Here is a 13,098-nt window from a genome sequence, read left to right on the forward strand (position 1 = left end):
GGCTGAGGTGGAACAGCAGGGATGAGCTGAGATCCTGGGCCGGTGGCTGAGGTGGATCAGCAGCTCCTCGGCGGTGCCTGGCACTGCCACACGTCCCGGCAGGACAGGGGGTGCGAGGCCACCAACAAAGAGGGAAGAAGGAGAAGAAGCAGCAGCTCTGTCTGGGTGATGGTGAATTCCCTTCTCCCCACCGCAGCAGCTCCTAGTGAGTGTCCTGCTCTGAAGCTGAAGAAACCAGTGAAACCAGCCAGCCCCCAGCTGCACCTGCCCTCCCTTTTTCCTGCCTCTCTCCCCATTTAGGCCCAGCTGAACTCTTTGTGTTTTTCAAGCACCCACTAAGTACCAGCAATCAGGTTTTCCCTGACACTAATGGGTTAAAATTCCATAGGTGAGACAGAACAAAAGGAAGGACGCTTAACTTCCAGCAGTGGCTGAAACACCAGCTGAAGATGTTTGTTGTCTCAAAGCTCCTTGAGCACCATCAGAGTCTTGGTTTTAGTCCATTCTGACTACCAAGAAAATTCCTTTGTTCTGGTTTTCTGCCTCCAGTGATGCAATCTCTGTATTTGGATGCCGTGAAGAGTCTGAATTTTTCTTGTCGCAGAATTCAAGGTGCTTTCTTTCTTTACTGTGCTATAAGACACAGCTTGGCAATGCTTCCAGCCTTACCATGACCTGGAAGATGCATTTCTGTGCTGGGAAACTGTGTGTGGTACCACTTGTTCAACTTTACCTTTGGGAACTGCAGGTTTTGTGTCAGGCAGTAATTTTGTTGTGATGACACACACTTTCTTAGCCAAGGAAAACACCCCAGCAGTGCTTCAGCTGGGAAGAGGCTGATGGAGGAACTGCTGTTTGTGCTCCATCTCACTCACAAAGTTGATCAGTGTGTATCTGGTAGATAGAGATCTTGATAAAATCATCTCTCCTCAGCTTCTTGGAGCTCTTGAGTGTTCTGCAGTGAGAGCAGGGTTCTCTGTTTACTAATAAGACTCACATCTGCAGGTTACCAGTTTGGCTCCAGTGCAGAGTTGTCTCTTTATGGACTTTTTGATTTGGGTTCTTTTCCCTTTGAACTGAAGATTGATGAGACGGGAGGCGAGTTTTTTCTCTCGTTCGGTCTCAGTTGTTTATTTTTTCTTATCAGCATTACAAGGAGCTATGTGCACTATGATAGTAAAGGGGTAAAATGGCTAACAAAGATCTTCTTCAAGGTCTTTCATATGTCCATTTACCCAATTAACAGATGCCAACTAAGTTATTTTTATTAGTGACCCAATGACCCAACACCTTTGTGCTGCACTGCGGCATTTTTTATCCAATCACCTACTACTACCCAAAAACCTCTAGGAAAGAGCATGAAGAAGAAAGAAGAAGGACAAGAGACAACACCCTAAATCCTCCATCTTGTCTTCTGTTCTCTAAACTACTTTAAACTCTAAACCTCAACCCATTCACCCAGTGATTCAAGAAACTTTCTAATCTACACATTTACACTTTTCTTATTTAACTTTAGCATTTGTTCTCATGTATCACCATGAAAACATGTCCATGAATTTCATATTATATGAAATTCAGTGTTTCTTTGAATTCTAGAACTAAATATTAAAAACAAGGGCATACACACTGTATCTCAGACTCCAACACAGAGTGAGATCTGCTGGATCTCTTGTGTTGTCAAAGGGCTATCTGCTGCTTTCCTGGCTCAAACCATTCCTGCATGATTTTACCCCAGCAGGGCTGATCTTGGTCTGTCTTTCCATGACTCTGTTTGGTGATAGGAGATGAGCCTGGGCTGAGAGGTCCTGCCCTCTTTCTCCTCTGGCAGTGCTCCTGAGGGCCAGCTGCTTAGCCAGCACTTTGAAGGTGATGCCAATCCATTTGAGAGAGTGTTTCCTACCTGTTTTGCTTCTCGCTCAAGGACTCTTCCAGGATTCTGCACCTGAGAGGACCTGGGAGAGTAGGATACTCACCACTGTTGTAGGCCATAGGCTGAACAGGATGGAAAAAGCAGATGTTGCAAAGGACACTGCCAGGCCTTGAGTGGCAAGACAGAAGGCATCTGAGGCTGGAAGGCTTGTGGTAATGTCTTAGTCATGGGTTTCTGGTACTGTGCGTTCCTTTCTGAAGAGAAGGTCTGTAGAAAGAATTGATATGAAGAAATAAGCTGGTTGGAAGGAAAATAGTTGAAGAAGTGGAGTACGGGTGCAGTACAGAAGCTATCACAGCTGTGTCACAGTTCCTGGGCTCAGAATTGGTGATTCCCAGCATAAATGCCTTTTTGTTAACAACTATGCTTTTGATCCTTAATTAATATCTGTTTTTCAAGATGAAAAACACTGCTTTTGAGATTGTAGCTACTGCAGAAAGGCAAGTAGCTTTCCTGATGCATTTGGAATGGGATGTTGGGATAATTCTGTGTGAGATGATATAGGTTCTGCTGTCCTTGCTGAGGTTGTCTTGCATTCCTTCCATGCTAGATGTGAGGCTGCAGAGCAGAAGCAGAAGGTACCACTGGGAACTCTAAAAAAAGATTTGAAATCAAATAAGGAAAAGCAGAAGCAACTGACAGAGAAAATCCACCAGCAGCAGGAAAAGCTGGAAGCTCTGCAGGTGAGTCTGGGGGTCTCCAGCCAAACAGAGCAGGTGTGATGGACCTCCTTGTGCAAAGGGCTGCTGCTGAGTTCAAAACCACCTATGTTCCTTTGTGGGGCTGGGACTGTTCTAATAACAGAAATTGACTATCTCAGCTTGTATTTAATCTACTGTTGTGAAGATGGGAATAACAGCTGAAGGGATTTCTCTTGAAGGACACAACATACACCATAAAATTCTTGGTTTTAGCCTGGAAAACTTCTGGGATGGGTTCAGGTAGCCCCCGACAGTTTGTAAACATGACCTTTCTGGGTTTTCTTCTTATTTTTTTTTTTTTTTTTTTTTTTTTTTTTTTTTTGGTAGAAAACCACTTCAATTCGCTCTCAGTCTGACTTAAAGAAACTGCCTCTGGAAGTGACCACACGGCCTTCAAGGGAGGTAAATGGGATCCTACTGTAGGCTTTTACTCCTTTATGCTTCCTTAACTGTTCTCAACAGCAGTTCCCCACTCTTCTACCCTTCCTCTCCCTCTGCTCTCCTTTGTTTCAGCACACCCGAGCTCAGCGCCCACGATCTCCTCCTTTGCCTGATGTCATAAAGAATGCTCCCAGCAGACCACCAGGATCTTCACCTCCTCCCAAGTACTGCAGTCAGCTGAAAAAGAGCTCTTCAGATCATCCAAATACCAGCTCTCCCAAGCTAGCCAGCATGCTCTTCAAGGAGGAGGCCAGCACTTCCAGGACATACCATCACACTGTGACATCTGGGAAGTCTAACAGCACTTTAAAAACTCTTGCCAAACCAGGTACAGGCATGAAGCCCTTCTCTGGCTTGCAGAGCCCCAAAAGCCCACGTGAGACACCCAATCCAAAAGCTGCCAAGGTGCCAGCAGTAAGGAAATCTGCCTCTGGCAGATGTTTACAGGTAAGAATCAGTGGGATGAAACCCCTCAGCTCCTCACCCACTGTCACTCTAAGCTTGTCTGCTCTTTCCTGTGGTATGTGCACTGTGGGCACTGCACAGGCCAAGAGAACTTTCACTTTACTCTTGGGTTAGGGTGCCATTTACACCTCTTGAGAAGACTGGTTTCATCTCTTTCCTGTTAGAGCAGATTGTTTCCCCAGGAAAAAAAAAACGTACACGGAGTGGTGGGGTGAGCATTTGCATGATGTTGTAGCACCTCTAAAACCTTCCAGAAAGCTAACTACCAAATTAAATACTGGATGTTGAGCCTTTTTTTTTTTTTTTTAAACTTGGCTGCCAGAAGGTTTTGGTTGGAAGCAGGCTGGAATTAATAGCTAGAGCTTGTTTGCGTCTTTCAGGCCTCCAGCACTCGAAAGAGGGCCTTGAACATCCCAGAGGATGGGTCTGAGGAGGAGGGGGAACCCAAAAAGGAGAGGACAAAACGAGGAAAATTTTTGGCAGTGAAAGAAGAGAAGGATTCCAGTGAGGTGGTGGTGGAGGTAAGACCGTGATAGTTTCCCCAGCAGAAGGTACTTATCAGATGTTTATAATCTTGATGGAAGATAACTAATGTGAGCTCTCTGCTCTCAGCTCACAGACAGTGCTGGAGAGGAAGAGTTGTTGGAACTGAAGAAAGCACAGAAAGGTGAGAAATGAGCCCTTGGGCTGCCGCTAGTATCTGACATAGAAAAGTGCTGTTGCACCAGTTAAACGTGTGATTTCATTAATGAGATTTTAAAATAAGAAATAGTGTAAATTTGAATTACAAACCCCAAGATTGCTCTAACTTGCATGAAACATTTTGGTGGGGAACCCTTTGATTAAACCAGAGGCAGCTGTGGCATGGAAGGGTCTGTGATTGATGGCTACATCACGTTGACGGGGGTGGGGCTGGGCTGCAGGGTGTAGTTGATGACATGTTCACTCTTCCTGAGTGGATCATTCAGCCATTCCAGCTGGAAAATGCTCAGGGCTGTATCCAGATTGGCTGCACTGCTGTGAAAGAAGAGGGGCTGGGAGACCCCAGGAAAGGTGATTGACAGGGTGATACTGCACCATCTGCCAGAGCAGGGCATCTTTTCAGCATGCTTCCAGGGAGATGTCTGGAAAGTGACCCCCAAGTACCAACGTGTGGCAAATTGTCCTGGAACCCATCATGAGACTGTAAAGTCCATGTCAAACAGCTTGGAGTGCAGGAGAAACCTTCCATCTGGAATTGCCAGCTCATTTCCATGCATCTTCATGTTTCTCAGAAGGAGCTGATCTGTATGCTGATTGTGTTTTGATGGTGTCCATACTGTTTGAGGGCATTTTCACAGCTGTCCTCCCTGCTGAGGTGCCTAAATCTGTAGAGCTCCTGTAGAATGTGCTCTCCAGCATCTGAATGTTTGCAAACACCTTTGCTTCCCCCTCACAGATAAGGGGCTGCACGTGGAGGTGCGTGTGAACAAGGAATGGTTCACAGGCCGTGTCACAGCTGTTGAAAAGGTCAGGCACGCAATCCGGTGGAAGGTGAAGTTTGACTATGTCCCTACAGACACCACACCAAGGGATCGCTGGTAACTGTCTCAAACTACTGGATTTTGGAGGCTTGTTTTGTTTTTGGGAGGAAGGGCCTGTTTTATTGCCATAGATGCTGAAGACAAATATGCTGCTGTCATGGCAGGAAACCTGTGAGGTCAGGACTATCCAGGGCTTCATAAGTAATGGGCATGACAGACTCCATCAGTCTGTCACTCTGATGCCTGCCCTGGAGGCAACTGTTCTAGTTCTAGGCAGTGTCTAGAGGTCTAAGTGACACTTGGGTACAGCTTCTGATGAAACTGTTAACCGTGTTTCAGGTAAGTCCAATGTAGGAAAAGATTCCTGACATTCCCTTAATACTTCTCAGGGTAGAGAAAGGCAGTGAGGATGTAAGGCTTATGAAGCCTCCCTCTCCTGAGTACCAGGCTCCAGACACACAACAGGAAGAGGAAGTGGTCATGGCTGAACCTTCTACCTCAGACTGCGTCAGAATTGAGCCTGACACCACTGGTCCCAGCAGCAGCCAAGAAACAGTTGACTTGCTTGTCCAGATCCTTCGGTGAGTTCACCGCAGACCTTGTGAACTCTGCAATCTGATTGCTTCAGTCTGTTAAACTCACAACTCTGGCTTTGTGTTTTGTTTTCCTGCACAGGAATTGTTTGCGATACTTCTTGCCTCCAAATTTTCCAATCTCCAAGAATGAGCTGAGTTCCATGAGCTCAGAAGGGTTGTTGGCGTTTCCCTTGGTGAGTTCAGTACTTCTAGAAAAGTAAGTTTGTGTTTTACCCACACATATTCCATTCGTATGGCAAATGTGCATCTTGCTGATGCAAGAGTACACTCTTGAAAAGATAATTTGGATCTTTGGCAGACTAACATAGCTGACAGAAAGAATGAGAGCTTTGAGAGATGCCTTGAGTCTTTTAACAGTTGTCTGAGGATTTTTCTAATTAGCTTGCATTCGTGTGGGAATGCTATTGGCTGCTACTATCTTAAATTCTTAACCATTGCTGTTAAACTTCTGAAAAAGACAGAGCAGTTTAGAGGTTTGTAGAAACAAAAACCTGCTTGTTTTGCTCCCAGCCTTATAACTTATCTGGAGACAATCTTAAAAATTATAAATAATACAACAAATAATTATCCCCAGATTCACAGAATATTCTGAGCCACAAGGATCATCAAGTCCAGCTCTTAGGTAAATGGACTATACAGAGATTGAACCCACAATGTTGAGTGTGGATTCAATTCCTATATAGGCCATTTACTTTAGTGTGAGAGAACATGCAAGCCAACCCCTTCCCTTCCCACTTCCCCAGGAGAGCAGGTTGCCAGTGAGTCAGCTTCACACCTTAAGACTTTTGACCTCTGTTTATTTGAGCACAGGACGGGTGGGACTGAGCTTCCACCAGCAGCCTGGTACTGGGAGGCCCAGTGCTGGCTGGAATGCAGGGCAAGGGAACTGGCCTCTCTGACTTTCTTCAACATACCACCAAGAGAGACCTTTCCAGGAGGCATATGTAAAAAGCTGCCTGCAGATGACCAAAGCCGGTTCTGTTTTTTACTCCCACACTCGCATTGTGTATATTGGAAGTCTCTCTTTTGTCTCCTCCCCTTCTGTTAACTCAGGCATCTGCTGGCATTTGCTGGAGTTACCACTCCTGCTCCTTCCACAGGACATCTTGGTTGTGTCTGGGGTTTTTGGTGAGTGTAGCTGTCCCTACCTTGCAGTGAGAGGCTATGTTGTCTGGGTGATCTGTACTAAGGATACAGTGTACAGGGGATGTCAGGCCTGCAGCATGTGTGTGGATTCAGGGTTTTTAAAGTACGCTGAACCCTTAATCTAAATTCAGGCAGCTTTGGGGGTAGTTCTGGTATTGAAAGAATGTGAAAAGCTGTGTGAAATCTGTACTGGCTGCTGTAGGCAAATCAGATGTAAATATGAGCATGGGCAGGGCAGGAGCACACTGCAGGGAGGACTTGATCATGAGGGCCAGGAGTTTAGATTGTCTTAGAGCCTGTGAGTGCTCGTGTCTTTGTGATGCTTGGTGCTTTCTCTTAATTTGTCATCTGTTGTGTTTTGTCTACTACAGAAAGAATATTTTAAGCAGTATGAGATGGGTCTGCAGAACCTGTGCAATTCATATCAGACACGTGCTGATGCTCGGGCCAAAGCCTGTGAGGAAAACCTCCGGAACTCAGAGAGGAAGCTGAAGGAAACGGAGGAGAAACTGCAGAAGCTTAGGACTAATATCATGGCCCTTCTGCAGAAAGTGCAGGAGGTGGGTGGGGAGGAGTAGCAAACCTTGAGCTGCCTCAGAGTAGCCACCTGACTCATCCCCTCCAGGATTTACAAGTATTTCAGTCCAGTATCTCACTGGGCTCCAGCTTCCTCAGTTGGGAACAGCTTGGGCTGTCACTGCCCACTTTTGGGAACCAGGCCCTGGGTGGGAGTCCTGATGTATGTTAATTCTTACAGAATGATTTCTCATGGTGTGTACATAATGCACAGTTCTGTTTGTTCTCTGCCATGAGGATGCTTGAGATTTCCCCAGGCATAGGCAGTGCTTAGCAGGGCATTTTTGCCCCATTTTTGCAGATGATGAACTCCACATAGAGAAATGCAAACCTTTAAACAAACAATAGTAAGAAGTCTTGTAGTGAAATTGATATATTAGTTAAACTATTAAATTAAAATATGAAATAGATAATTAAAATGTTTTAATAAATAAACGAACTTTAAATATAAAAACTACTTTCATAAAATCAGGATCGACCTGGAAAGGCTACTGAAAGCATCTGGAAGCAGTTGCTCCCTTTTAGGAAAATGTGTTAAATCTAAAATAACCCAAACTGAACCTGCCTCAACTGAAATCAGTACAGTAAATCCATCACTTGAGTGCATTGTTTGAGCATCAGGTGCTGATGGGTTGCCAGTGTTGTCTTTCAGATGCTGACAGGGAAAGCTGGGGGTGCTGTCAGTGCAGCTGTCAGCAGGTGGAGAGTGCTGGAGGTTGGGGCATAGAGGCTGAGCAGGCCACATGTAACAAAGGATGCTAAGCTGCTGTGGCTCCTCTTTTCTTGCACTGTTCTTCAGGATTCATTTTTCACTGGTATTTCTTGTTGCTTTGGTTTCAGGACATTGATATTAATACAGATGATGAACTGGATGCATATATCGAGGACTTGATCATGAAAGGAGACTGAAGAGCTCCAGTACAAGTCCTGGAGAAGTGCAGAAGAGATGGCTGCTACAGTGGGAGATGTGGATCTCTGTGCAGGTGGACTGGGGCAGCTGATGAGGAGAGAGTTTTTTAGACAGCGCTCATGTTGATGTACAACTTGTTCCTGTGACTGTACATGAGAAACATTTGTGCTGTTTGCAGGAAAATTTTTAACTTTGTAGTTCTCCAAATCTCTTCCTTTTGTTTATAAATATTTATTTTTAAAAGAAATGGGAACTGTGCCTGATATGATGGGTGTTTTTAGTGATGTAGAAGTGTGAGTACCCTTTTTGCTATGCGAGTATATTCATATGCTAAGCCTGGGAGCTCAGAGCACCCTGCTTAGCTCACTGGTTCTTTAGTAAGAACCTAGCAGAAACTTAAAAGTACACCTTGAGTTGTGGCAGAGGTGGTCAGGGATTTTTGTGGAAGATACTGAACTTGGGCTAGAGAAAGCCAAACCATGAATTGGAGTTAGGGACAGGAGATGTCCATGTATGAGTGTGAGGGGATGGAACCTCGGTGGATCTCAGAAATTCGGCACTGGCACCTGCTATGAGCTTCCTGAACAGGAGGTCTCTGCAAGTAGGTGAAACCGCCACCATGGTAACAGCTGAGAGGCTGAGGGTTCTTAAGGAAGAGGATCTACCTTCTGATCTGCTTGCAGTGGGCTGTGAGCATCAGAGAAAAGAATGCTGGAGTTCACATTGTCTGCTTGCAGTCACTTAATCACTGACTTCGGCTGCTGTTTCTTTGAGACATAATTACAGTGTCAGAAGAACTTCTTGACTGCCTGACAATAAAGTGACCCCTGTTCTATAGTCACCCCCTCAGGTTTGTGTTGTTTTTATCAATTGCCTCTACCAGGTAATTTTATAATTAGAGATTTCTAATTATTAGAGAGAGGCTATTTGAAGCCTTCAGAACCCCACACTGCACCACATCTGGGCCTGTGCCTGCAGCAAGGAAATCACCTGTCCCTTATCCTTCAGCTGCAGCCAGCTCCTAGTAGGCCACTTTTGGCCAAGAGGACTCAGTCAGAGTTTGTCAGCTGGCCAGCAGCTTCTCAGGCCCACTAGGACAAAGCGTCTGTGGACTCATGCTCAGAAACTGGAGTACCCTGCAAGCCACATGGTTGGAGAAACATGGTGTGAGCAGAAGGTACCCACTATCAGGGAGGTCAGGTGGAATGGACCCTTGGGGATGGATGTGTAATAGATGCTTTGCAGCAAACCCTTCCAAATTAAATATCTGCTGCACAGAAAATCTTTGTCACTAATTGTTTATAGTCCTGAAGAACTCCAAAGTTTCTACATACCACAGAAGAGGGGGAAGGCTTTTGCTTATTACCTGAATTCCAGGTGCTTGTCACAGCACATGGTGAGACTGACTGCTTCCATCCAGAATCTGGGCATGACATCCCACAATAAATGAAGGTAAGCAGTAGTCCCCCATCCTCATACATCTTCCTGCACAGAGGGGCAGCGTTCCTTAAAGAAAGGAGCAGGCTCTACCAGTCTCCATTTCCTCACGCATATTGGAGGTTTGTTAGTAGTGATGATACACTGCAATTTCTGATGAAAATAATCTGGAGAAGATACATTTTTTTATTAAGGTGAAAGAAGCCTGTCCTTCGCAGGAGCCAGCAGACATTCTAGAGGAGGAGATTTTGTTGTATTGCAGTTCAGAACTGCTGCTGCACACAGGTTTTTATTTTACTTTACTTTAATTTTAATTTTTTAATTAAATAAAATAGTAACATTTTAAATAAAAAAGTATTTTTTAAAAAATTAAAAAAATATCTTAAATAAAAAAGTAACATTTTACTGGTGCCACAGGGCACCAGTATGGGGCTAGCAGGTCTTACACAGTTCTTGAGCTTCCTGGCACAGTTTGATTCCCTACTTCTCTCACATTAGGAAAGTGCAATTGTTTAGAAGTTTGGGGGATTTCCTCCTCTGTTCTGTGGAACTTCTCATTTCCAGTTTTAACTCGTTTTTTAATGCCTTTATTTTTTTTCATTTTCTACCAAGGTTTTTTGCTAGGAAGAGCAAGCCAAGAACTTTTAAGTGCCAATAAAACATTTTTCATTCTCAAACTCTTTCAGGCAATCCTCTGCAGCTGCTTTTTTCTTTTTCTTGATTTTCTTTCTGTAAATTTGTTAAGCAAATCTGTGTGTAATGTCAGGTTTTAGTAACACCTCTAAAACCTATAGGCCCAGAATGCCTCCAGAGGGGATCCAAACTGCTGGCTCAAAGTGGGGTATTCTCCAAAGCTGTAGCAGGTGGTTCAGGGCATTTTCCTGTTGAGCTCTTAAAATCAGAGGCGGAGATTTCCTCACAGCTCTGCACCACATGGTGTTCCCATGGGTGTTCTTCCCTGGTATCGCACAGGGGTGTCTCTGACACATCTTGAAGGTCGTTCCAGCTGCCATCAAGAAACTGTCCCATGCCTCTAGCCCTGTCATGACACCTCTGTCCTGCAGTTAAGCCCCTTGATGCCTCAGGTGTTCCCTTAACTCTTCACTTTCAGGTGTTTCTTACAGCAGAAGTACTAAGGACACAAGTTTAATTTTGCAGAACAGTCCCCTCCCCCTCCTATGGCTAGCTTAATCCCTTCTTTATGCACTCCATTTTTTAAATTCCTCCCAGAGCAGTCAGCTGGGTTCTTCATGCCAGCTCACTTCTGCTGATGAAGCTGGATTTTTTCCTTCAAGCTCTCTGCCACATTCCCTTTGCATCTGCTTCTGAGAGCAGCAGGAACAGCAGATGACTGACGTTCTTGTCTGCAGGAAAGTAAAGACAGTGTGGCAGTGAAGGTCACTCTGGAAGAAACCAAGTGGGTCTGGGAAATTCACCAATTCTTGATAATTGCTGTGGACTAAAATGCTGTGGAAATGGAGGGGATGTCCTGTGTGCACAGGTCTGCAGAGGTGTAAAATAAAATTGATCTGCTTTGGATGGAAAATGCTGAGGGGTGTGTGCATGCAGTTTTGGAGGTGTTCATTGTCCCTGAGAGTTCCTCAGTGCCCAGAGTTGCTTCTTAGCAAGGAAATGAGGAGGACTGTGTGGCTCCTGTCCTTTTGGAGCACTTTTTGACACACTTTTCGTCAGCCAGAGCTTTCACCTTGTCTTGGTTTGAAAGACAGGTGTCTGCCAAGGAAGGCAGGAACATCCCTTAGAATGGAGATTATCACCTCCTTCCCTCTGGATTATTATATCTTTGAAATTAAGGGGCTTTCAGGCAATGGTATGGGAAAAGGAATAGCAGTTCTTTACTAGTATGTAGAGCAAGACAAACAAACAACAACAGCATTAACAATGAACAGAAGCACAGACCCATCCCAGCCTTCTCTCGGCCACCGGCACTTTCCCCTTTGGTGCAGTTCTGGGCACAGCCGGCAGGGGCGCTGCTGGCTCCCGGCCAGGCAGGGCTGGTGTGATGATGGCCCTGCGGCTGCAGGGGGCGCTGTGGCGCCAGCTCGGTCGTCTCTTTTCACAGGGTAATGGTGGACGCCGGCGGAAGGGATTGAAAAAGGGTTTGTTCCACAAACCTCCCAGGGCAGCAGATCCTGGTGTCCCAGCAGGAACTTCAGAAGCAGCTAGCTGAAATGGCAGGAACAAACTCACCGGGGATAGCCAGCAAGAGGCAGCAGAAACTCAACAGCTGTAGCAGGAGCAGTGGGGTGTCCCAGCAGGCAAGGGGGTGTGGGGTTACAGTCTTGCAAAAAAACCCCAGATCAGTAGCGGTGGCACAGGGGGCTGGACAGCAGCAAGCCAGCTCCCAAACAGGGCTGAGAGAGGCTCCCTTGGAGGGGGAAGGGGTTCAGGGATGCCAGGATTTCCCCTGAGGCACCCGAGCAGATGGTGAAGGGTCCTTTGTTTGGTGAGGAATGGTGCTAATAAGGTCCCAGTGCAATGGCCATGAGTAGAGCTCCACTCACGGTAGAAAGCAGCAGGAGACAGAACCCCGCAGTGGTGGCAAATTCTTCCCACAGCAACTACAGTCTCTTTCCCCTCTGACACCCGAGAAAGCAAGATAGCTAGGAGCTGCACCCAGCCCCATTTTCCCCAGCCCAGTTCTCTCAGTATCTCTGACCCTCTGAGAGAAACCCTCAGGTAAGACAAGTGCAGCCAGGTGCCCTCCTCCCCTGAGCCTGGCAACTTCTTTCATCTCTCTTAAGAACCTGTCATTATATTTTCTTAGCAACAGATGGGACAAAATTCCATGAAAGAAAGAAACAAAAGGAAGAAGTACTGTTATAAATTAAATGCAGCCAAATTTATCAATAAGAATTTTATTGAAAAATTTGCAAAAATCGAATTTTGGAAACGACCACAATGACAGTTAGCGTCAAACCTGGGATCAGCTCTGGGTGAACTCTGAATCAGCCTTTATCACACTGATTCCCCCAAGTTCACCGCTTGTCTTTTGGAGAGATGCGTTTTTATACAGTTTTTACAGCCCAAGGCTGTTCAGTCTTCTTAGTTTTTTTCTTTCTTCTAGAGTTTGTTGCATATTCATATTTTCTGTTGGTCTGTTAACTAAGTTTCCGAGAAGGGAGGTCTGTTGGATTGTTAACAAAGTTCCGAGGAAGGGGGAGAGCTACGGGGAACTGAATACTGAGATGCATGTTTTGGGGAATCAGATCAGGTCGGTATTAGGCATAAGTCACCGGGTCATTAGTACGCCTTATCTTGCTTGGGATTGAGAGGAATGATGGGTTTGTCTTTACAAACAAGCTGTGGGTCAGTTGATAAGATGTAGCTATCAGTGAGAGACGACAGAAACAAT

At 45.5% G+C, this 13,098-nt stretch overlaps 1 protein-coding gene across 11 annotated transcripts in view; it reads left to right on the top strand.

Moving 5' to 3' along the window:
• The window catches only part of MORC2 (MORC family CW-type zinc finger 2), a 55,785-nt gene extending 46,648 nt beyond the window's left edge, over window positions 1-9,137 (top strand). For 6 of the 11 annotated variants that reach the window (XM_033518303.1, XM_033518304.1, XM_033518305.1 and 3 more), the window contains 11 exons: window positions 2,481-2,613; window positions 2,959-3,033; window positions 3,145-3,519; window positions 3,918-4,058; window positions 4,150-4,204; window positions 4,976-5,117; window positions 5,450-5,641; window positions 5,736-5,829; window positions 6,710-6,784; window positions 7,174-7,362; window positions 8,219-9,137. In XM_033518303.1, the coding sequence (XP_033374194.1) occupies window positions 2,481-2,613; window positions 2,959-3,033; window positions 3,145-3,519; window positions 3,918-4,058; window positions 4,150-4,204; window positions 4,976-5,117; window positions 5,450-5,641; window positions 5,736-5,829; window positions 6,710-6,784; window positions 7,174-7,362; window positions 8,219-8,287 (1,540 nt within the window). In that variant the 3' untranslated portion in view covers window positions 8,288-9,137. Of the gene's footprint in view, window positions 1-2,480; window positions 2,614-2,958; window positions 3,034-3,144; window positions 3,520-3,917; window positions 4,059-4,149; window positions 4,205-4,975; window positions 5,118-5,449; window positions 5,642-5,735; window positions 5,853-6,709; window positions 6,785-7,173; window positions 7,363-8,218 lie in introns of those variants that run through there. The other 5 variants (XM_015644056.3, XM_015644059.3, XR_001524277.2 and 2 more) reach the window with 4 other exon arrangements.
• The last annotated feature ends 3,961 nt before the right edge of the window (window positions 9,138-13,098 follow it).

Source organism: Parus major, chromosome 15 (genome assembly GCF_001522545.3).
Source record: "Parus major isolate Abel chromosome 15, Parus_major1.1, whole genome shotgun sequence".
In the NCBI taxonomy this organism is placed as follows: domain Eukaryota; kingdom Metazoa; phylum Chordata; class Aves; order Passeriformes; family Paridae; genus Parus; species Parus major.